General features: G+C 39.1%; 1 protein-coding gene across 1 annotated transcript in view; it reads left to right on the top strand.

The window, feature by feature from the left end:
* LOC311279655 (B-cell receptor CD22-like) overlaps positions 1-23788 on the top strand; it is a gene marked incomplete at its 5' end in the record, with an annotated part of 135156 nt that extends 111368 nt beyond the window's left edge. The window contains 5 exons of the mRNA XM_084391290.1: positions 7664-7733; positions 18794-18839; positions 18988-19068; positions 23156-23219; positions 23345-23788. Coding sequence (XP_084247416.1) covers positions 7664-7733; positions 18794-18839; positions 18988-19068; positions 23156-23219; positions 23345-23349 — 266 coding nt within the window. The 3' untranslated portion in view covers positions 23350-23788. The remainder of the gene's footprint in view (positions 1-7663; positions 7734-18793; positions 18840-18987; positions 19069-23155; positions 23220-23344) is intronic.
* Positions 23789-26500: the final 2712 nt, after the last annotated feature.

Here is a 26500-nt window from a genome sequence, read left to right as displayed (position 1 = left end):
AAAAAAATTATAAAACTGAAAGCATGGCAGCCAAGGAGTTCTCCCCCTTTACTCCTTATCAACTATTTGATAAATCTAATCTAATATAATATAAAAGCATAATAGACTGAGGTGCAATAATGCACACAATTCAACAGTAATGTTTGCTTTATATCATTCATAATGACATTTTATATTTTTTATATATATATTTAACAGGAATTGTTAGCCTACCATGTGCACTGCACTGACTGCTAACGTTAACTGTTACTGAGAAAGTATTAACCACCGTCACGTCAAAATAAACCATAAACTACTGCTCAATATCTAAAGAAAGATAGTAAAGAAAGTAACAGCTAGCTGGCGTCAGTTATTTGTAAAATAGGTAATGTTTATCAGTAATATCTCAATTTACCTTGCACTGAAGTTATAAGTTATAATAACATAGTTTGCTAACATTAACGTCAGCAAGTTCGAGGCGCATTACGATTAGCAGCAGCACATGCAGCACATTTCCCGTATTTAAAAATGGTTAAAAATGGACTTACCTGCAAGTGATGAACGGGCATCATCTCGCAGTTTCTTTTTCTTTCTTTTCTCTGATCCTGACTCCTGCTGTCTTTTAGGGGCCATTTCCAAAAAAGTTGCCTACTGTCAGTCTGTCAAACTTCGTCAGGCGCCCGCGCGAACAACCGGCACGGACCATCCAACGGGGGCGGTACTTTCTAGACTAGAGCAATTAAATTATCTTGTTCCCCCTTTTTTGTTACATATACATGGCTAAAATGTGCCTAATAATATTTCTATAGGCTAATGAAATAATATCGGCATTATAATTCAAATTTTTTTTCATTAGGCTATTTTTGGTGCCCCCTCAGCACTTGGTGCCCTACGCACAGCGCGTGATACGCGTGGTGGGAGCGGCGGCGCTGTTAAAGACCATTACACTTAGATATTGCTAGAGAGAAAAAAAATAGATCGAACTACATAAGATTATTAATATAAGGATTACTGCACAAAATAACACTCGCAATCTTCCTGTTGTTCGGAACAACAACATTTCAATTTTAAAAAGTCCTTAATATACAGCAACTTACGTTTCAACTTATTCCTTCTACGACGATGAAAACCGTTCACACAGAAACAAGTTGTGAGTGACTAACCGAAACACAGGCCACTCGAGCTCTACTTCGGGTTTTCAATCTCCCGCTCAGAGCGATAGAGAAAACGCGGGGACAATTTTGCAATATCTCTGAGATATAAAAAAAGAAGTCTTAACAACGTTTTGTACACGAGGGTCAAATGTCAATGGGGGATTAAAGATAACTCCTAGATTCCTGAATTTCTTCTGAAACTCAAATACAGAACCATCAGAACCACAGAACCAACCAAACAGGCACCTATAAAAGTCATGTCATAAAGTCATAACATTTGTGAGTCATAAAAATTTTCAAAAACAGATTGAAGTTGCTCAAAAAGATTACTAACAGAAAGATAATTATGCAACTGTAAAGCTACAACTCATTGTAAAATTTTAGCCAAGAGCAGCTTCTTGAGTACAGGAGTAACAGCAGCATTTTTTATGCAGCTGTGACAACAGCAGTACTTAAGGATTCATTAATTATGTTAAGCACTGCAGGGCACAAATGCTCAAAACAAGACTTAAACAAACCAATAGGAAGGGGATCAAGTATGCAAGTAGTAGCTTTCATATCTGAACTGTAACAAGTGAGGCAAAATCAGGCACAAAATTCAGAAAACAGGGCACCCGAAAAACTTGCCGCACTCGCATTAGAACTAAAGGAGAGGAAGGTTGTTGTTATAGCAAGGAGCAGAGCGAGTATACTTGATTTCACGGACCTTGCGAGGAGCAAATAAATCCAGGTTAATAGCCAGTGCATTATTTAGCTGTGAGATGTCATCATCCAAGGGCGTTGAGCCCAATTCAGTAAGAGATGAGACAACAACAGTTGCATATACTGTCTGGTCAGTTGATTTCCACATTTAAACAAGCGCTTACAGCAGCAAACTATGGGATCCAGAATTTATTTGTGACATGGCCTTCCTCACAGATTATATGACTGTGCATCTGAATTATCTGAACACACAGTTACAAGGTCGGTTTCGGACTGTTTCAGACCTCTATGCACATATGAACGCTTTCCAACGTAAACATAACCTTTTTCACAGCGGATTTTCGTCCAATCCGGCAAATTTGACACACTTTTCTGCCTGCGAGGAGATGTGCAAAGATGCTCCCAAATGCAAGATGTGTTTCGCCAAGTACAGAAAAGAAATTGAAAGTCTACAAGAGCAGTTCAGAATTCACTTCCAGGTCTTTCACATCATCCAGCCTTGCATGTCAGGGTATTGTAAAAGTTGTGTTGTTCTATCCAGCCCACCAGGGGGACTCAAGGAGTACTGAATGCACAAGTTACACACGAGTAAGTGTGTTCCTGATATAAACAAGCTGAATACAGTGTTGTTCCATGCAGCTCTTCAAAAAACCTCAAGAGTGATTAATGCCTCCTTGCTAATGCATCCTAGAAAGCATAGACCTCTTCGCAGACCTTCTAAATGCAGCTGTCAGTGCGGAGCCTGAAGAGATGACGCTAGAACACTGGTCACACCGGTTGTAAGTTTGCAGCTAGAACTCTGCAAACTTATATTGCGAGCCTTCAATCCCTCCATTACCATTACTCCAAGTTTAGAGGCGAGTATTATTGCTAGGTTTAATTTAACACGTATGCAGTGCAGTTGGCCTTCAGTCTAGATTATTGCCATATGTGCAGTGGAATGACAAATCCCTTTCCCAGTTGCAACCAATCTCCTCCTTGGTTTTCCTGAATTATAAAGTGGTAATTTGTGGTTCTCTTAAAGCATTATGGAATAAGAAAAAGCAAATGTCTGTGTTGTACAGGATACAGCTTCTGCCAGGTCAGGATTTGCATAAAGGTTTAATGCAGTTCGCAGGCCTCTTATCAACACACAAAAGAGGAAGCGAGACTAAGGGTTTTAGTGAAGATGATCTTATAGAGTCCCATCAAACTCAATAAATTAATTTCAAGAAAAAAGGATCACGGTTGCATTTGTTCACTCAGCAGGAACTCAGTATGTGAACAATCCCGTCTGTGAAGAAATAAAAAGTTTCACTGCATGTGAAAATCACACACATCTTAAAGAAATGCTCTTTTTACTTCCTCTTTCTTTCTCCGTTTGACTAATTCTCGGGCAAATGAAGGATGCTGCTTCATTTGCCCTGTCCAAGTTTTTTCTTATGTTACAATAAGTATTCTTGGAATAGAAAAAATGCTTTTTGCTTGATAGCTTTTACCTATATAGGATAAGTTGCCTGCTCAGGGTGCTGACCCACCAAAGGCTGTCCAATTACAGACAAAATGAAGACGCAATTGTTTTCTGGGACTGGTTTGTGTGGTTGTGGTTTTCTATAAAATAAACAGTAACATAAATGTGAATATTCATAATAATAATAATAATAACGTGTCTCCGTGTCCCACTGCACTGTGAGGGCGGGGGAGATCACGTGGTCAAGGTTTCTGGAAGCTCATTGGCTCAGTGAAGGTGCTGTGTATATGTGTGCCTCAAAGTACAGAAGGAGAGATTTAATAGAGAGAGGTTAGAGATAGAGCAAAAAAAAAAAAAACATAAAAATTGTTTACAACTGCCCCTAGATTTCCATAAGGAAATATGTGCATATACAAAAAGGCTTCAATTCTTCTGTGGGGTTTGCAATTACTTTTATCAGGAATGGCAGGTAATTGTATAAGGTATGCAACTGGATAAGTGTATGATTTTTCTCCCGCCTGAACCGTGGCTGTCCTCACTCTGGTGTCAGTTAAGGGGAATACTTCTAACACCTTTCCCACAGGCCAGAGAGCTCTGGGTAGCTGAGCATCCATGATCAGCAACGTAGGGCCAACCCGGATGTCATTTTTGACGACTTTTGAAGTCCAGGCAGGCAGAATTTGAGAAGTCTCCAGAAATTATGTTTTATTAACAAGGCTCGGGAGGAACACGTTCAGATAATTAACACAAGTGGAGAGCACTCAGCAATCAGTGGTAAGAGGTGTGTATATATACTCAGCAGTCTCACCTCATTCCATTGACAGTTTGCAGCATCCCTCCACCACCCCTTCTCCACGCTTCTAGTCCTAAACACTTACATACGGGGGGAGTACTCTGGGTTCGGGCCGAACTCCGAGCTCGGAGCCCTCCGGACAGCACGCCAAATACGCATTAAACTTTATCCCTTCAAATTATATTTAAGTATGAACTCGTGAATTGGTTGGCAAAGATCTGGCTGTGACGACATCGGCTGACCAGCTCAGACTGGGGAATACTGTCAGGGGGAGTGAAGCATCAGGCCCCCCCCATTAGGAGACAATTTGGAGTAATGAGGTCAGGATCAGAGACATCGGATGGTGTATATCCCAGTGGTTTGGATTCCTTCAATCTCCCCCAGCACAGTTTGAAGAACCTCAAAAGTCACTGATTGAGTTCCTAGAGTATCCATCAATGCGTTTTTCAAAAAGCTAATTTCTCACTCCCAGCAACCTCCAAAGTGTGGTGAGTTAGGAGGGTGAAATGGCATTTAATCTGCTGTTTAGCCAATTGTCTCTGCAGATCTGGAACAAGAGCTGTAAAAGCTCAGCTGTGATAATACTGCCTCTTTGGGTGCTCTAAGTTTGGCCATGTTCTTGACACGCAAGAGAAGGGTTGCATATCGCTTGACACCATCCACCTCGACTCTTACGGTCTTCCTTTCCAGGAGTTCCACCACCTCCTGGTCCAGTCTGGATCTGATGCAAATCCTTTAATTGTACGTACATCTGCCATTTTTTCTCCATGTACTTAACTGCTGCCTGACTGTTCGAAACAGAAGGTCTTCAGGTTGACCTTTGAGGCCCAACTGCTGAGCTGCACTGTGGAGGAGGATAGTTCTGTCAGATCCACCGTCCTGGATTGCATATGCATTCATTTTCCTCTTTCCATTTCTGAGAATCACTTTGCTGATTTTAAGCTGATTTCCTCTTCCTCCTGGGTGTGATGTCCCTCAGCGTCTCTCATTGGCGTATGAAGGTCACGTGATCACAGTGTGATGAGGCTGTCAGAGATTCACAAGTTTGGTTTTCTCACCCACAAAAGAGGAAACTGTATTTTTGACCATGTTTAGAGACGTGATCATTCAAGAAGAACAAGGCCACTGACTGAATAAAAAGCTTAGTAGTTTTCATGATAAACACATTCAGATTAATCAATTCTGCTTTATCGGCATGTTTTAAGTTCTTTATTTAACTTCCAGATTGCTATTAATAAATCAGTAAATTGGAGGTTTGTCAAATGCACATTTGGCGATGCTGGAGATGAAATGTGTTTTTTTGGCATCACTGCCACTGCAATTCCTTCCAGTGTTTTACAATCCCGGATCCAGCAGTTTCCATACTAGGATAATTGGTCACCGTTCCCTATATGTAGCCTTGTGTTTGCTGTGTTCATTGTCAGACCGTTCTGGTGTTCATGTCTTGCCGTCTTGCTTTCATCAGCACTTCTCTAGTCTACTATTCCTGCTCGTGTCTGGATTACTTACTGCCTGCCTGTGTCTGTATTGCGTCAAGATCAATGATACTTCCTCTGCTCGATCTGCCCTAGTTGAGGTGTCATGAGCTCATGTGAAAGTATAAGGTGTTAATCACGTGTCATTCAGAGTGTGAAAATGCCAACACTGGTTTCAGCTTGATCATTTGTAGTGCTGTCACTGGTCACTGGTGTTGGTGAAACGGGTAAGAGCATGATTTTATAACTGTTCTGTTAAATATCTTAAGTGTGGGGGATTTATGGGAGATTGGTTGGGGCTAGTTGTCACAGGGCTGTGTCTCAGTAACTATATGGCTTAAAATCAAAAGTCCAATAGCACAAATTTGTTTTCTCAAGAAGTGTTTTGTTGGCGAAAAACAAATTGATAAAAAAATCCTTTTTAATATTTTACACAACAGATAACTATATAATGAAGATAGATTATAAAGACTTATACCCAAGACTTATATATTAAAGTGGCTTTTAAAAATAATCCTGCATATTCATCAGAGTGACAACAAGCTCCAGAGTATGTTTTGTAAACATAAGCAATGCACTGATTCAAAAGTCAGCTAAGGTGCTTTATAGCAGTTTCTCAGTATGAAATTAAAGGCCACCGTTCTGGCAGGGTCCTACTGTCTATGATGGGCTGTCAGTCAAAACGGGGAAGTGAAAGACGTTGGAAAGTTACAAACTCATGCAGTGCAAAAATGACTGTTGCTGTCATGTTCATAAATAAAGTAGTATTTGTTGTTATGTTTCATGCTGACATTAAATCTGAAAATAAGCCACTATATTTGTTGCAGATGTTGCTATGGTGACGTCAGTCAGAATGGCTCCTCCTCTTCCTCTGATCTTTCTGCTCATCATTCACGGTGAGTCTCTGCAACCCTTGCTCAGGAATTTTTGCATTCTGCAGTTTTTATGCACAAGCTGCAGCTAATTTGTTCAGAATTAACTTTTTTTAGGGGTTTGTAGTCAGAAAGAGGATGTGATTTACAGTCCTTCACACATCTGTGCACTAAAGGACTCAACAGTGATAATGAGCTGCACTTATACATACCCTACTGGACGTCAGATCATAAAAGCGTTCTGGACCAAAACACTGGAAAAAGATAATGGAGAGCATCCAGATCTGTCTAATGACACTGAATACAGTCAGAGGCTTCAGTATCTGGGAGATAAACAGCAGAACTGCACCGTCAGACTGAGTCATGTGACACTGAAGGATTCACGCATGTACTATTTCAGATTCCTCACTGATAAATCTAATGTGAAATGGATTGGTGCTCCAGGAGTGACTCTTACTGTGATAGGTGACTTTGATGAGGTTCATCTCTTCTTCTGTGCATTATGTTGAATAATAATCAGTGTATGACAGCAGCACTAGATATAATGTGTGTGTTGTGTTCAGATCTTCAGGTGGAGTCTCCTGAGAGAGTGACAGAGGGAGATTCAGTCACTCTGAGATGTAAAAGCAGCTGCGCTCTGACTGACAGAGCAACATTCATCTGGTACAGAAACTCACAGCCATTAACTGAGAGAAGAGACAGAAACAATGAACTCCTGCTGCAGTCAGTCAGAAGAGAGGATTCAGGCAGATATAGCTGTGCTGTAGACGGACACACTCACATCTCTCCTGCTGTTCAGCTCAATGTCATGTGTGAGTACAGATTCATTTGTTTTTTTAAAGATTAGGAGATTGTGTTTGAATTAGAAGATTTAAGGTTTTTTGTCCTTTTTAGACCCTCCCAGGAGCGTCTCAGTGTTGATGAATGGATCTGGTGAAATAGTGGAGGGAGATTCAGTGACTCTGAACTGCATCAGTGACTCAAACCCTCCTGCTCTGAACTTCAGCTGGTTTAAGGAGAATGAACCCTCAGCTGTTGGATCTGGACAGAGTTTCAGTGCACTACAGAGTGGACGCTTCTACTGTCAGGCTCACAATCAACATGGATCTCAGAGATCAGACGCTGTAACTGTCAGTGTTAAAGGTAGAGCATTTCATATACTTACATTACTCTTAATAAAGTGAAGCAAATTACTATTATTATTATTTTTTTGATGTTTTATACATTTGTGCTATTAGGAAGTCTGGTGATATACATATCCATTGGAGTGATTTGTGGAGCTGCAGTGATCATCATGATGCTGATTTGGTAAAACGTGTGTCTGTGGTCTTATGTGTGTGAATGAGTCAGAAGGTTGTGAATTCATGCTAACAATTAATCAGCAATCGCTTAATTGTCGATTATTTTGTTATTTAATCTGTAAAAAAAAACGTATGATGGTTGAATAAGCAAGGTCGTCATTAGAGGTAAACATGAAGCGAGCCTGCAGTAGTTACGTTTTCTAAATGTATTAATGTATTCAAGCCATTAAATGGGTTAGGTAGGCTAGGCGTTTATTTCAAAACATATTTAACCAGGGATCAAAAAACTCTTCAAACAAGTGATTTTACTGAACATAAGATGTTTCTTATGTGTTTCACTGTTTCTGCTCCTATTCTATGATGCATATTAAATAAAGACCTGCTAATCTGAGCGACAAACCAATCTCAGCGTGCTCCTGCTGTAAAACAGTGTCTCAGTGGTCTCTACTAGGCTTGCTGTGATTGTCGGTGTTACCGTTGAACAGTCACATCACTTGCCCATAGCAGCACCGCCCCCCACATCGTTTTGATGTTTTATAGTAAAAATCATTTAGTTCAGTTAGAGAACAGAAACTACAATTAAAAAACTGAACGTGTCTTCTCAATGCAGCGTGAGCCGAACGAGAATCTCGGCACAGATCAGCAGTAGGAGTCATTTATCACGAGAGTGAGGAGCTGACTGACAAGACGATGGCGGAAGATTTGGTTTCAAAGCGAAATGTAAAAGCGCCTATTTGGCAATATTTAGGATTTAAAGGAACACGCCGGCTTTTTGGGACTTTAGCTTATTCACCGTATCCCCTAGAGTTAGATAAGTCCATGCATACCCTTCTCATCTCCGTGCATGCCCTAACTCTGTCTGACGCACCTACCGCTAGCCTAGCTTAGCACAAAGACTGGAAGTAAATGGCTTCAGCTAGCATACTGCTCCCAGTAAGTGACAAAATAACGGCAATTTACATGTTGTGATTTGTATAGTCACAGCGTGTACGAATAACAAGGTCACATGAGACACAACCATCCTCTAACCGTATACATACTGGGAACTATATTATCAGAAGGCGATTTGCGTTTGCTGTGCTAATTGCTGGGCCAAGACAGCTGTCCTCACTCAGCGGTGAAAGCCTTATATCTATCTATTTTGCATGCTGTCGCGTCAGCGGAAGCGTTCAGCTCTCGTGTTCAGCCTCCTCGTGTGAAGACCATCGACTCTACCTGTGCGACTCCACTGTAGGGCTGTAGCGGTTAAGAAATTTCCCTTGCGGTTATTTTGGGTGGCTCAATAGCGCGATATGCGGTATTACCACAGTTTTTTTTTTTTTTTTACAAACCAAATTTATCCTGATTTTACTGCATACAAACCTTTATTGTTGAGTTATGTAGCATATATTGTTGCTTTTTAACTGACAGAGAGACACGTTTTAACACGTTACATTTTTGTTTATTGTTAAATGCCAAACAGCAACAAGAACATGCCTTTTCCAATTTAAAAAATAAAAGTTCTAAAGTATCACATGAAAACAAGCAATAAGAAAACTGCTTTTTCTAATTTGAAAAACGAAAGAATTCTTAAGTAGGCTATCACATGAAAACAACGTGTAGACCTAAGTGAAAATACAGAGAATAAACTAAATATTACTCGGTAACGAATGTGGTTTAGACCTGGGTTATCATGTCCTTGTTTCGTGCTAGGAAAACCAACATATTAACCTTATGTGATTTCAGGGAGGATCGCACGGGGGTAACAATATTCCCCGCGGCACTGAAAACCCTTTCCGACGGTGTGCTCGTTGCACAAATACACATGTATTTGCGCGCGACTTTGGACAGCAGCGGAAATCTAGACTGATTATCGCGCCAGCAGGACAGTGGATTCGCGTTGGAGTCGATGCACTCCTCATGCAGATAGCGTGTGAGCTCGTTATCTGCTCGCGCTCTCTTGGGAATGGGCGCTGATGCGGAGGTTGTCCGTGACTTCAGCAGGTCTCCAAGAGTCTTGTCCCTAACCGCTTGCCCTTCGTCTCCAACCACTGACGCACTGGCAGCGGTCTCTTCGTCCTCCACTCCCACCATCTCTTCGATGAGTGCGGATTTTGTCTCCGTGTCATTGATATGATCGCCCCTATATCGAGGATCTAAACAACACGCCTTTGCCTAAACTCTTCTGATAGCCTAAGTAGCCTACCAAAATAGATAACATCTAAGTAGCCTACCAAAATAAATTACAGACTAGGCTACATTTTAAATTATTTATTCGTTTCAATATATTTTGACTAAACAAAAAATACATTTAAATTACCCTGATTGCAAAATAATGCATATTAATTAGGCTAAATGTACACAGACAGATAGGCCTATATATATTGACGTTAAATTGAGCTGAAGTTAGCCTAAATGTTTTTTCTTCAATATATCTTAACCTACCTTTTGAAATAATTTTCGTTTCAAAATATTTATTTTAAACGAAAAATACATTAAACCCAGCAAGCAACAGACAAGTATGCTATTGTAACAGTAGGCTATATTGTTTAATTTGTATAATTTCATTTTTATTTATTGCCTAATAACATGATCAATAAGTTAGCAAATAGTTACAATTTTATAACTTACCAGTATGAGGCCATGCTGAGGAATTTGAAGTTCCTCTTGTGCTTTCGCTAGATCTCTTCTCTTCAACCAGCTCTGAGAAAATGTACTGACCGATGTGTGACACAGGCCCATTGCTCGGGCTGTGTGGTCCTTTACGCTTGCCATTGCGTTTGTAACTGCCAAATGTAAATTGTGACCAAAGCAGTTCAGCCACGGCCAGTTCAACTTATTGACTGCTGCAACGATGTTGGACCCGTTGTCTGTAGTGATACAGGCCAGTTTTTTCTCATCCAGGGACCACTCTTCAAATGCGTGCCGGAGAGCATCCGAAACATTGTCGGACATGTGGTTTTCGGGCATAAACACTGTTTCCATTTTTGGCACAGCAGTTTCTGAAAAGTAAGTTTTGCCCGGCAACTCGTACTGCTTGTCAAATTTTTGAAACATTGACTTGAATGCAGGTTTCTCCACTGTGTTGAATGGAACCATCTCCTGAACTAGATACTGCGTTACAGCGGCTGTAAGGCATTTATGCCTGTTACTTACACGGCTATATTTTACAGATTTCGCAAAGGCTTCTGCTACTCCTAACTGTCGGCCGGTACCGGTCTCAGCTGTTCTTTTTGATGTTGCTCCACGACCTGATGCTTGAGGGGGCAGCTGCGCTTCAATGGCTGGATGACAGTTAGCGAGATGACACCTCAAATTAGATGTATTTCCGCGTGTCACAGGAACCTTTTTGTCACAAATTTTGCATATCGGCTCATCTAAATTCGCTGGCTCGCCCTTTTCATTTGGTTGAAAGCCGAAATGTTCCCAAACTGGCGATGTGACATTATGTTTTGGGATGAGAGCGCCTGCCATCGTTTCAGCAGGTCAAAACAAACGAAACACCCAGATAGAGCTACAACGGTTCGCGGGAAAATAACAGTCGTAACCATATTGTATCATTCATTTATTTAACATTGAATACACAGTGACAAATTGTAAAACAAGAAGACCACAGCCTCATGAAAAAAATAAATAAACCTGAACACTGCGGTTGCCGCGGTTTCTGCGGTTGCTATCCTTCCTCTGCGTTTTGCTTGTCAATAGCGCAGTATTAAAATATTGCGGTTATCGCGACAGCCCTACTCCACCGAGCAAGGACACCAGGAAGGCACTTAAGTATGTTCTTCTCCCTTTCGTTTCACATTTTTTTCTTATTTACCCTTACTCAACATGTGCTTTCAATACATTCCTGTTGTCTCTCGACAACGCTCTTTCATCACGCGCAGAAGGCAGCGCAATACTGCTAATCTGCGTCCCATTCTCCCATCCTCACACACACCTCTCTCTCCTTCTGTGGGTCTATGGAATTGTCATTCAGCAGTCGATAAAGCTGACTTTATTCCAGCCTTTGCATCTCAATCTACTCTTAATATCTTGGGCTTGACCGAGACCTGGATTCGTCCAGAAGACTCAGCAACCCCTGCTGCTCTCTCTAACAATTTCTCTTTCTCTCACTCCCCTCGCCAGTCTGGGGGGCACAGGGCTTCTCATTTCTAACAATTGGAAATACTCGGCGCTCTCTTCTCTATGCAACAACAACTCGTTTGAATATCATGCTATTACACCACAGGTACTCACAAATCAGGTAACCAACTGGACCTGGTTTACACACGCAACTGCATCACTGACAATATTTTGGTAAGACCTCTCCATGTTTCAGATCATTTCCTCATTACTTTCAGTATACAACTCTCTACCCCTGCACTACCAACCCCACCACCAGTCACTTTCAGACGAAACCTGCGCACACTTTCTCCTGCCCATCTTTCCTCTGCTGTGTCATCTTCTCTTCCCTCACCCACACAATTCTCATCTCTGGATGTGAATACCGCAACGGATACCTTATGCTCCATTCTAACTTCTTCTCTAGACAATATATGCCCCCTCTCCTCCAGGCCTGCACGCGCTACTTCCTCTAACCCCTGATAATCTGAGGTTCTTCGTGAACACCGGACCGAACTCAGGGCATCCCCTCACACCTTCTACAAGCCATCTCTCCCACACTTCTACCAGCACTCACACACATCATTAACTCATGCCTCCATACTGGCACTTTACCTACTGCATTCAAGCAGGCTCGGGTAACTCCACTGCTTAAAAAACCAACGCTAAATACATCATTTGTAGAGAATTACAGACTTGTCTCTTTCCTACCATTCATTGTGAAAACACTTGAACGAGCTGTTTTCAACCAAGTAATGGATGAAGGAACATCACCTGCAGGTCAGCCTGGCAAAGACTGAGCTACTCGTCCTCCCTGCCAATCCATCTCTACAGCACGACTTAACTATCCAGCTAGAATCATCATCAATTACCCCATCAAGGTCGGTCAGAAATCTTAGAGTAACATTTGATGACCAGCTGACCTTCACAAACCACATTTCAAAGACAGCTCGATCATGCAGGTTTGCACTGCACAACATCAGGAAGATCAGGCCTTTCCTAACTGAGCATGCAACACAACTTCTCATCCAGGCCCGGGTCATCTCTAGTGTTGCACGGTGTACCGATACTTCATAAGTATCGCGATACTCGGAAATTAAAAACGTCACGATACCTAAATTTATCAGTATCGATACTTAAAAAAAAAAAACGTCTCCCTATGGACGTCTGTGTTTTTTTTTCCTGACGCACGCAGCAAAGAACCTGCCGCTGTCAGTGTCATGTGACAAAACACTACAGCGAGATGGCTGCATGTGCGAGCACAAGTGGTCCACGACTCGTAGAAAAAGATGACGCGAGGAGTGACATATGGAAGTACGTTGCCTACCTTGCTCTGTTGCACGGTGCACCGATACTATAAAAGTAAATCGGAAATTAAAAACGTCACGATTCCTTAATTTATTAGCATCCATACTTCTAAGAATGACGCGTTCCAGATTTGTAAGTCCGGCGACACACTGGCTGCGTGTCGTGTCCGTTTTTATTTCGGCTCCCATGTTAACTGCCTGCGTGACACACGAGTCTGGGCGCAGCTCGAGACGCGCGGAAAACGCGTGCATGCTATAAATAGAACCGACGCCTATTTTTCACGCGTCGGCGTGTTGGAAGCGTTTCCAGGCAAAATAGAATAGGAAAAGATGTTTCTATGTCATTTTGACACGAATACATATTAATAAATGACATTTTGATGTTTGAAAGTTTTGACATAAATACAATATAAATGTAATTTAAAAAAATATGATCGATTTTCAAATATTGCACCTCTCAATACAGAACGAATTATTCTGTAGCCTATTTTGCCGTCAACACTGCCGACGTTGTCTTTGCTGCTATATTCCACAACTCTCTCCCCACGTCAAATATATCACCAATGAGGCTTATCATATGTTACCAATATTAAACATTGTTTAATATAATCGCTGTTCATATTTTTATTCAAAGTTCAGAATCAAGATAAAGCTCTTACGAAAGTAAGATAACTTTAAGATAACTTAAAGGAGAACTCCGGTCAATTTTAACATTGAGCTCATTTTTTTGTACATTTGGGTATAGGTGTTCACGCGCATAGGTTTAGTACCTATGATCACGCGCGTGAACTCGACAATCGATTACTATGGCCTTCCACCGAAAACAGGATGTAAACAAAGGTATGAGCGCTGGCTGAATTAACTTCATTTTTATTAATATCTCTAACATCTACTGCAGTCAGATCCACCCGTGTTCACTCGGAAGGAATCACTCACATTTTCTGTGCACTTGTAATGACACTTAAAGGATGTTAAGAGGCTAAAAAGCAGGCTTACTACTTGCCCCATTGAAGTCAATAGGGTGCAAATTTTAAAAATAGAATAACTCTGTGTAGGAAACACCGATTTTTGTCGTTGTTCTCTGTATTGACAGCACTCCAAATGTACAAAAAAATGAGCTCAATGTTAAAATTGACCGGAGTTCTCCTTTAAGATAAGTTATGATAACTGAGATAATGCTGCTAAATGTATAAAAAAAAATTACCTTGAATGTCATTGCTCTAATTTATTTTTTATATTTTTATATTTCATATTTTGTTCAAATGTTTAATATATCTGCTGTTCATATGTTCATTTATTAGTGTGTTATATGATTAGAATGTTGTCCCGGTTTTAAAATAAAGCACAGCAATGATATTTGAGAGTGTTTCTCCCTTTTCAGGAAAAGTATCGAAAAAGTATCGAAATCGCAATACTTGACTTGGTATCGGTATCGAAACAATAATTTTGGTATCGTGACAACACTAGTCATCTCTAGGCTTGATTACTGCCATGCTCTTCTGGCTGGACTTCCATCATGTGCAACTAAACCACCTATTCTTAACCATAGGGCCCACGCTTGGGCCGCGAGCGCCACCTGGAGGGCCGCAAAATTTTTTACGTTTTACACCTGTGGGCCGCGAGGGCCACGGGACCAAACATGTTATCAATTGAAGACACCAGAATGACCACTGTTATCCATGAGACAGTTACAGTACACCATCCCACCACTAGTGGCAGTAAGTTAATGTCTCAGTTAGGGGCCGATCACACCTAACGCGTTTTTCAGGTTCGAAAACGCGAGGTGCACAGCACTTACGGTGCGTTTCCACTGGCGCGTTGCGAGCGGAGCGGAGCGAGCGTTTTCAATTCATTCCTATGGAAGTTGAGCTTCACGCTCGCGCAGTGCATTTTGGGATTGCCAGCGGACCGGAGAAAGCGTTGAGAGCGACCGAGAGCGTCAAAAAGGTTGGGCAGTTCTTGACTTTATGCAAATATCAAGCGAAAAACGCGGTCGGCAGCCAATTGCTGTGAGGTTCGGGATGTGACGTCTGTCTTCAGAGTTTAAAAATATGAAAATTGTGCCGGTGTTATTGCTGAATTTAGTACGTAAATCGTTTTGTTTACGAATTAGAGGCTTTGCAGTTGTTATATATGTTAAATATTTCATTTTGGATGTGTTATATTGGCTGGTTTTATAAAAGTGTATACACTTGAAAGGATATCTTTGCTTGGTGCATTTGGAAACAAAGCTGGTCTATTTCTTATGTAATCCCGTGAATCTCTAATGATTATACTGTGTGTGTGTTGTAAAAAAACTTAGATTAAACACACTCGTAACAGACACACCCCAAAGCGGACGCGTTATAGCGTTGCCAGCGGCACTGAGCGGAGTTTTGCCGCTGTAGTGGACTCTAACCGTTACCATTACACAGAACGAGCAGTGCGCTGCGTTTTTTATGTTGCTAGGCGACCACTGTAACAGCTGTCCTCAAACGTCAAATCAGCCTTTTATTAACTTTTACTTGTAACCCGTACACGTGATAAATTTGTGTCAACTTTACAAACGGACCAGTGGGCTCAAAAGATTAGGTTCGTCCGGGGAGAGAGATGATACAGCAGAAGTGAATATTCAACAAAAGGATGAGGTGAGAACAAGTTTTAATTTACTGAATATGTTCTCTTCTTTTCACCTTGTTGTTAGATTGTAATGATTAATCAATTTGTTGAACATGGACCCATATAACCTCACACAGGCGTAAGGAAAACAATAGAAACTGGTAAAAGCTGTGCACCTCGCGTTTTCGAACCTGAAAAACGCGTTAGGTGTGATCGGCCCCTGACATAAACAGCGCGCAGAACGCTCGCTGCCATAGGAAAACCAATTGAAAAAAGGCGCCTCTCACTGCAAAAAACGCGTCAGGTGTGATCGGGGCCTAAGCATTCACGATAGCGGAGGAGTTGGTTTTACCTGCCGCTGCGGATATATGCGGAGGGGAACATCAATAGGGAGTTGTAGCTTGTTCAAATTGTACTGCTGTGACTGTTATTGTTAATTTATAACAGATATGAAGAGCAACTTCAGGTTCTGCCATGAAAAAATTTAAACTGCTGAAACAATTATCAAATTATTTTGCAGATTATAAAGCCTTTTTTTTTTCATTTGCACTTTATTTCAATTTTCATTTACAACTTATTTATTTAATTTGAAAAATATTATTTTGAATGTATTTATTTTAGCAACACATTATTGTTTTTATTTTATTTATATACATTTTCTATTTTTTTTGTAAGTAAAATTTGTCAAATTTAGCTGATTTTTGTGTTAATATGCCTGACTTGAGCCTTTAAATTTGTTCTTGATGCAGATTGATTTGTTCCATGAATAATTGTATGTGGAGGTTTACATACACATGAATAATAAACTGTTAAACTGCAAGTGGATTTCATTTAGTTATTGAATACAAATCAAACCAAGGGTGAGATCAATAAACCAATACAGTGCTAATATCTGAATGGGCCCTGGGCCACTTTGTACTGTAAAATTTGGGCCCCGACATCAAAAAGGTTAAGAACCCCTGAACTAAACCTCTTCAAATGATTCAGAATGCTGCAGCTCGTCTTGTCTTCAACGAGCCCAAAAGAGCCCACGTCACTCCTCTGTTCATCTCTCTGCACTGGCTACCACTTGCTGCTCGCATCAAGTTCAAGGCATTGACGCTTGCTTACAGATCTATCACAGGCTCAGCTCCCTCCTACTTTCACTCACTCCTCCCAGTGGGCATTTGATGTCAATTTAACATCAATATGACACCAAATTGATGTCAAAATTAGGTCACGAAATAGGTCAAAAATTAAAGTCATATTGACGTCAAAGTGTTGATGTCAATTTGACGTCAAGAGTTTTACCTCTAGCAAGAGTTTGATAATAAGTCATTTTGCCAAACAAAAAGGTGAAACGCATGGCCGTACACTTATTACCAGCTTCACTTACACTAACCAGATTTACTTTATTTAATTTCCGGTTTAATGAAATCATATTTTGCATTTTAAAGTCACCGTGATGGTGGTTAGCGTTTGCTTTAGTTGTGCTCTTGACCCTTGACTTCTTAATATTAAATTTTCTCTGGCTGCTATAATTGTGTGCTATAAAAGCTCTGTTGTTGTAGCTAAAAAAGCCATGAGAAAATGAGATCAGGTGATCTTGGCTGTTTATTGATGATGATGACGACGACGATGATACCATCATGTAAATGCCTGAAGCCCTGATCTTATTCAGTGTCTTATGTTCTGATTACATAAGACTTGCGGTTTCAAAACTGTTTTATTCATAACAGAAGTCATTTGATTCTACAGCATGTCTAGCAGTTTTGTTTATCAAATAATGTACTTGGTTTTTAAAAACTATTTAGTGTACAAAACCCTGTCATCTATGGCATTACTCAGACATCAAGAAACAGCGTATGAATCTCAACAATGGTGACAATCGAACAAAATATCCAGATAATCAGATCAACTCCAGGTGCATAATTTATTAAAGCTGCAATGCATGCTGGGAAATTTGGGTGAGTTTTGATTGGTGGTACCCAGCATGCACTGCGGCATGAAGCATTTCATTGATTGTCACCATTGTTGAGAGTCATACACTGATTCTTGATGGCTAAGTAATAATGTAGAGGAAAATGTTTAATGCACTAAATGTTTTTAAAATCCATTATAGTCTTCGATAAACAAAATTGCTCTAATGCTGTAAAATTAAATAGATTCGATTGTAATACGTCATAAAAACCATAAATTCTATATAATCAAAACATTTGACACTGAACACGATTAGGGAATCAGGCATTTACATGATGGTATTGTCTTCATCATCTATAAACAGCCAACATCCCCTGACCTTATCTTCGCATGACTATTTTGCCTATAACAAGTATAGCAGCCAAAGAACTTTTATATTAAAGAGTGAAGGGTCAAGAGCACAACTAAAGCAAACGCTAACCACCATCATGGTGACTTTAAAATACAAAAATTTTATGATTTCATAAAAATGGCAATTATATAAAGTAAATCTGGTTAGGTTTAAGTGAAGCTGGTAATAAGTGTACGGCCATGCGTTTCACCTTTTTGTTTGGCAAAATGACATCAGCAGAGGTCAAACTCTTGACGTCAAATTGACATCAACACTTTGACGTCAATATGACTTTCATTTTTGACCTATTTCTTGACCTAATTTTGACATCAAGGTGCCCGCTGGGCTACGAGTCTACATCCCTACCAGAAGCCTACGATCGGTCAACGAGCGACGTCTCGTGGTTCCATCACAGAAAGCCACAAAATCACTTTCCAGAACATTCTCATTCACAGTTCCTTGCTGGTGGAATGATCTCCCCACCCTCATCCGGAATGCAGAATCCCTGACAACATTCAAAAGACAGCTGAAAACCCATCTCTTCCGTGAGCACTTAACCTCATAAAAAATAATAATAATAATAATTTCCTTTTCCTTTAATCCTCCCTTATCGGGCTTATGCAACTTTGAACAATACCTGAACTTCATATTTTGAGCACTTCTTGCGTTATTTTTGCCTCTTCACGATGACTCGCTTAATTTAGTCCGTATTTGTAAGTCGCTTTGGACAAAAGCGTCTAATAAATGACTAAATGTAAATGTTATTGTGTCAAATCACTGTCTTTAAAGGGGAACCAGGTGGATGAAAAAGAGAAATGACACACAGGAGTCTCAGGTGAGAATAATGATCAGAAGTTGATATGGTATCTAAATGAATTGGTATCTAAAAGATTTGAAAGTCTGAATGTAGTGACTTTTTCTAGTGAGTTGTTTATAGACGTTAATTATTTTCTCTTTATTCTGTTTTTTCTTTAATGGCAAAGATGAATCATCCCAGACCTGATCATGACAGACGCGACGCTTATGATGTTGAATTGAGTGATCCTGTGTATGAGAATGTAACGGTAAGTGTTGTAAGTGTTTCCTACAGAAGACTAAACTCTCTTCACCTTTAGTCAAAATGAATTAAACACTCAAACACTCAATGTCAATCAGTGTATCATTCGTTAATCCGTGTATCATTCGTTCAGTCGTTTTTTTATTTAATATTGAAAGTAGAAAAATGAGAAAACAGTTCCTTTTTCGATTTTCATTTTTTCCAAAAAAACGAAAAACAAGAATTCAGCTTGATTTTTCGTTTTTCGTTCTGAGGTAGAAAAATGTATAAACAGCTGGAATATTCGAATTTTACACGTGGGTGGGAATGAAACGCCCCTTTCCTTTGATTTGTCAGCCGAAGATCAAACTGTCCCCTCATCAGTTCTTCCTCAGTTCTGCACTGCAGAATAAAAGTCCTCGCGTTGTGATTCCTAACACGTTTTTTGCAACTACATTTCATCTTTTTTTCCCATCATATAACCAGACTAACATGGCTCGACACAACCCGTACTGGGAAAAACACTAGACAGGGCTTTCTTCTGTGTAGATATAAATTCACCTACGCTTTGCATCAGCTGGGTATGCCTAAATGACGGCTGTTAGCCTACATGGTCGCCCTCGCCCAGTAATTAAAAAAAATAATAATAAATGAAGATATAAATCAATATAATTAGTTGTAAATTTAATATTTTTAACACTAATACAAAAAGAAAAGAATAATGCATTGACAATATAATATTTCTATATTAACGTAAACGCATGACATTCAGACTGACTATCTAACAACCGGAGAACAGAGAACAACAGAGATATTAAAATACACACTCTTTTGAGTTTTATGATGTAGGCCTTGTGTTTTATTAAAATTTATTAATTTATATCTCAAAGATGTGCGCTTGTACGCAGCGCACCGGGTCATGTTGAGAGGGAAACAAACGCATTTTATTATTAGCCTATTCAGAAATAGTGTAAAAAGATCAGTAAATAAAAAGCAACATTAACATTATAAACACTATTAATAACATATAGGCTATGTCTATGGGTATTTTACTTCCCCTTACTGTAGCCTATGTCAAATCCTTAAATGAATGGTAGGCCTATTCAGAAAACAACAAGAATGAAAAATAAGTAGCCACGTATAATAAAAATATAGCCTAATAGCTTATAAAAATAGCCTATTTTGTCCTTTATTATAAACAACATTTAGCCAATTTTAAACGCCAAGCCTAAACGAATTTATTTGAATCGAAACTGAAACTGTACCGACGTTGGTTTCGCGCATCTCTCATTCGGTCCAAAGTTTCCATATTTGCAATGTAACATTTGGATGCTAACTAGTAATGTAAAGAAGGCTTTATACTTAAGTCGGGTCCCAATACACGTATAGGCTAAATCAGCATCTTCACAGCAAGGGAAATGAGTTTGGAATAACAGCAAGTAGCCTACTGTGCGGCACAGCCTTTATATTGTACAACAGACCAATTAAATTAAGCAGAATAACTTTTTATATGTTTGGTTGACTGTGTTTTATTTTAATAATGAACAGGCTGCGATGTTAGCCATGCCAGAAGTGAACTGATAATAGCCTAGAGATGCTGTGTGAGCGAGCGATGCGCCGGCGACATCACTTGGATTTGTTGCTCAACAGGGGAAATAATAATATTCTGTCGTTTAATACTCTGTCATTCGAAACAGTAACATTTATATTTTTATTTGTGTACATTCAAAATGACTACAAAATGTCATGCCTTTGGAAAATAAAGAAAACAATATGATGCGCTGCTTTAGCGCGTCTCAGTCTCCTTGAACATCTTTCTGGCGCACACCAAAAATGAACCAAAATAGAGTGAATAGCCTTCTGACGCACCTACTTTTCAAAGTCAACATTTAGATTATTTTAAGTAAAATGCATTATATAGTCACTTAAGAATAAAACACAGCGTGGTTCATGATAAAAAAAAAAAAAAACGTGACTTTACAGTTCGGAAATAGGAAAATAGCAAACCCCTGGCACTTGAGAACTCCTGGTCTACACAGAAGAAAGCCCTATCTAGTGTTTTCCCCAGTACGGGTTGTGTCGAGCCATGTTAGTCTGGTTATTTGATGAAAAAAAAAAGATGAAATGTAGTTGCAATAAACGCGTTAAGAATCACAACGCGAGGACTCTTATTCTGCAGTGCAGAACTGAGGAAGAACTGATGACGGGACAGTTTGATCTTCGGCTGACAAATCAAATGAAAGGGGCGTTTCATTCCCACCCACGTGTAAAATTCGAATATTCCAGCTGTTTATACATTTTTCTACATCAGAACGAAAAACGAAAACTCAAGCTGAATTCTTGTTTTTCGTTGTTTTGGAAAAAATGAAAATCGAAAAAGGAACTGTTTTCTCATTTTTCTACTTTCAATATTAAATAAAAAAACGACTGAACGAATGATACACGGATTTTCGTTCAGTCATTTTTTTTTATTTAATATTTAAAGTAGAAAAATTAGAAAACAATTCCTTTTTCATTTTATAATTTTTTCCCCAAAAAACGAATTCAGCTTGATTTTTCGTTCTGAGGTAGAAAAATGAATAAACAGCTTGAAAATTTGATTTCTACACGTGGGCGGGAATGAAACGCCCCTTTCCTCTGATTTGTCAGCCGAAGATCAAACTGATCCGTCATCAGTTCTTCCTCAGTTCTGCACAGCAGAATAAGAGTCCTCCGCTGCTGCTGCTGATGTGCGGATTCTTATCTTGTTTAACTTTTATTGCAACTACATTTCATCTTTTTCTCATCAAACAACCAGACTAACGAATGGCTCGACACAACCCGTACCGGGGAAGAGTCTAGACAGGGCTTTAAAATAATTTGAAAAAATAAAATAAAATGAAAATAATTTGCTATTTTCCTATATTTTCCGGAATGTAAAGTTGCGTTTTTTATCATGAAGCACGCTGTGATTTATTCCTAAGTGACTTAGGCCTATATAATGCATTTTACTTCAAATAATCTAAATGTTGACTTTCAAAAGTAGGCACACCAAGAAGACTATTCGCTGTATTTTGGTTCATTTTTGAGTGCGCCAGAAGGATGTTAAAGGAGACAGAGACGCGCTAAAGCAGCGCACCATGTTGTTTTCTTAATTTTTCAGAGGCATTTTGTACATTTTGTAGTTATTTTGAATGTACACAAATAAAAATATACATTTGACTGTTTCAAATGACAGAGTATTAAACGACAGACTATTTAAGGCACACTATGCAGTTTTCGTTTTTCTCAAACAGCGACCCCTAGAGTCGCTGTGGAGTAACTGTATTTAACGTTACTGTTGTAAATACCACTCATGCAGAGCCGTCGGTTTCTTTTCCTTGACTCTTCCGACCGTGCTTTCTTCATTTTCTTCGTAGACTCTGCCATGATTCACGTCTGAAATGCGTGCTAGTGTCTTCCATAGAGGCTGCTTCATATGTTGTTGATGTATGTGACGTTGTGCCGTAAAGCAAGTCGTGATTCTTGCCAGATTTGTCGGGGCGCCACCTCTCAAACCTGCATTGCTGGTTTTGCCAGCGGCTTTGTGTATATTAGGACTCGACTGAAGCCTTCTTTACATTAATAGTTAGCATCCAAATGTTACATTGCAAATATGGAAACGTTGGACCGAATGAGAGATGCGCAAACCCAACGTCGGTACAGTGTCAGTTTAGATTCAAATAAATTTGTTTAGGCTTGGCGTTTAAAATAGGCTAAATGTTGTTTGTAATAAAGGGCACAATAGGCTATTTTTATAGGCTACTATGTATATTTTTATTACACGTGGCTGCTTATTTTTCATTCGTGTTGTGTTCTGAATACCAATCATTTAAGGATTTGACAGCTACAGTAAGGGGAAGTAAAATACGCATAGCATATATGGTATTAATATTGTTTATAAAAGCTGCATTCTTGTTTTTCGTTCTTTTGGAAAAAACTAAAAAGCTTTTCTCATTTTTCTACTTTCAATATTAAATCAAAAAACCACTGAACGAATACACGGATTAATGTCATTGTGAAAATGTCTATATTGACTAAGTATATGGGAATTTAAATAACACACTCCTGTTTTTACTTTGTCTTCATTCATAAAGGCTGCTCAACTTGATGATTGTAAACCCGAACTGGACTCGTGTCTGTATGAAAATCTTCCATCAAGTAAGAATACCCACTAGATAGAGACAAAACCCAATCTATTAGCCTTTCCTCTTGACACATGTTGTTGATGCTTTTATTTAAATATTTAAATATTAATGTTTTCACTTTCTTTCTTTCTTATTCAGACTAACAAGAAGAGGCTGTAGTGTTTTGGACACAGTAAATATTACAGCCTTAATGCATCTCTTTGTGGGAGGAGCCCTGAATGATTGACAGGAGTGTCATGACGTATAACTGAAGGATAATTTTATAGATGGATGCCTTGGCGAAAATGGAAGTAAAAGGTTAATGAATTGATGGAAAGTTTGTAATTAATGAAGTGTGTTTTTACTGTATGCTTTTTTATCACGTATGAAACTTACTTCATTTAGAATGTTTTTAACCTTAATCATCAGTATTGTTTGTGTTTCAAATGAAAGGCAGAAAAAATAGGCTCTTGTACAAAGTAAATGTCTTCCACACTTTTCTGTCATTCAATACAGCAGATTAACAGCATAATAAATATTAATGCGCATTACATGCTAGAGAACAGAACAATCTAGTCAGATTCAGCAAACTCTGAATCAACATGCACCAATGCTATATTTTCTTAATGTCATAATCATTTCTTCAGGAGTGTTCATTACTTCAATGAGCTCATTGTATCTGCATTAAATGCTCTACATTGTTTAAATAAATAAATAAATTAAGCTAACTGTGATTTTGTATCTAGGCTACATTTCTGAAATACATAACTTAGACAGTTTCGTGATAACAGATCACTCTAAATTGTAATATGGACTCATGCACTTTCTGTGAAGCTGCTTTGAAATGATGTGTATTGTGAAAACCCCTATTGAATTGAATCATTTAGCCAAATGAATATAATAGGCCTACTAAACTAAATTACACTCGCAATCTTGCTGTTGTTCGGAACAACAATATTTCAATTTAAGTCCTTAACTTACGTTTCAACATGAAGTTAGTTCGTATTCCTTCTACGACGACGAAACTAGTTCCAACTTCCAACAGAAGCAACTCATCATGAGTGACTAACCAAAACACACACTGAAAGCCGGACTGGAATTGTATAAATGGGTGGAGCGGATCGACTGATATTCCCCTCCCCGCTCAAAGCGTCATGTAATCCACTGCTCGAGCTCCACTTCGGGTTTTCAATCTCCCGCTCGGATCGAGAGAGACTGCAGCCCGCCAGAGAAAACGCGGGCGAAATTACTTTCAAAACACTCTTCCTACAAATATACTAGTTGATTATTATCATATTTGTGGCGTTCGCGGGAGGAGGAAGAGGAGCACAGCTATGCAGGACGTATTATGAACGGTCAGTTACAGTGTTGTTATTGTGCAATGGTCGTTATTCAGAAATATTATGGGTGAATATCACATTTTGCCAATCACAATCAAGTAAGGTATTCCAGTGACCCCTGTCATAATAAAAGACGAGATGAACTGGCCATTTTGAAATTGAATACAAAACTTTTCAATAAGTACTTAAAATCCACAACATACTTGTAATGTTCAATAATTTAGAACAGTGGTTCTCAACTCCAGTCCTCGGGACCCACTGCTCTGCACATTTTGTATGTCTCCCTTATTTAGCACACCTGAATCAGATCATCAGCTCATTAGGAGAGACTCCATGAACTGAACTGAGTGTGTCAGATAAGAGAGACATACAAAATGTGCAGAGCAGTGGGTCCCGAGGACTGGAATTGAGAACCACTGATTTAGAAGACAAACTGTATCCAGATTCTAGAGATTTTACTTTATTCTGTAAATAAATTGCCCAATAAAAAATTATATTGCAAGAACAGATAACTAGTGATATATCATTTACCATGATAATTGTGTACAAAAAAAGGTATACATTTAGTAAGCTGCAAAAATGCATATGGATTTTATATAGTTTTTTATATATATATATATATATATATATATATATATATATATATATATATATATATATATATATATATATATATATAAAGTTAAGTAGTTTTAATATGTTACGTGAATCAGTGATTTTGTTCTCCATGTCTTTGCACCACCTGCTGGTGACACTTGTTTGCACTTCTTTTGACAGACGTTTCTTCGTCTAAAGAGAGAGTGAATGTGTTCACATGAGCTGCAGTGGAGGTGTAAAGTGCTGGTGGAGGTCATGTTCTTGAAGTTTAGAGGAGACTTTTATTGCCAGAATTAATTTAACATGTATTTTACATGCAATTTAACATGCATGCAGTGCAGTAGGCCTTCAGTCTAGTTTATTCCCTCTTGCAACAAGAAATTAGAGAAATGATCTGTCCATCTGATGATAAATTAAAAAAGAAAAATGTTCGCTATTTTTCGCTAATTCTGACCTAAGGTGATCTTGTGTTCTCCTTCAGATCAAGGTTCATAACCAGAACGTTCATTAAAAAAATGTAGCCTATTGCTTTTCTATTGGCCGTGTGCCAGTCGTGTTTCCACTGTCACTTCCGGGGCTTGATCGGGGCTTACTCGGGGCCAATGGCCAGGATTTTCTGGCCTGTTGAATACCTTGGACCAAAGCGGGCCAGCTCGGGCTAGAGGAGTGGTTACGAACAGAGGCGGAGTTTACCTGAGTCTGGAGACGGCAGCGCTGGATGATTCTGTCAGCATTACAGACTTTTAAAATAATTTACCTCACTTTCATGTTTGAAGGCCTTCTGTTTGTGACCCGATGTGGATTCTGATCACCGTATAAGGTAGAAATATTTATACGTGATTCAAAAGTCTGTGCACGCTAACCATTACAATAGTAAACATAGTAACATAGGGCCTACGCTTGAAGATACGCATAGTAAAAAAAACAGTGAACGCTTGAAGAAATCAGACAAATCATAATGGCTATCACAATCATGTTTTTATGTTATCTGTCAGTAGCCTACGTCTCGTCTCTTTATACCGGACTATCATAAAATAAAGCAACTTTTTTTTCAGGAGCTTCCTCTGTTTCTCTGACTGAAAATATCTGTATGGGAGTCGAGAGAGTGCTAAAGCTCCTCAGGTCGTATTTTTGGTGGCATATATTTGTAGAAATGATAATTCTTTCTAAATGTGATGTAAACATGTCCTAATAAACAGAAACAGACGCGACTGAAGAAGTAAGTGTGTCCTCTTTCTTTTGTGAAATAGACCTAACGGTAATTTATTTCTGTGTGACTAATGTGCAATTTTGACATAAATGAATTAATTATGATCAATGCATCACTTTTTATTGTAAACCTGCGGTAAAACATCGATGCTTGGGTTTTAAATATTCA

The sequence above is a fragment of the Rutilus rutilus genome (assembly GCF_951802725.1).
Source record: "Rutilus rutilus genome assembly, chromosome: 2".
Classification (NCBI taxonomy): Eukaryota; Metazoa; Chordata; class Actinopteri; order Cypriniformes; family Leuciscidae; genus Rutilus; species Rutilus rutilus.
This window is presented reverse-complemented; position numbering and strand designations above follow the sequence as displayed.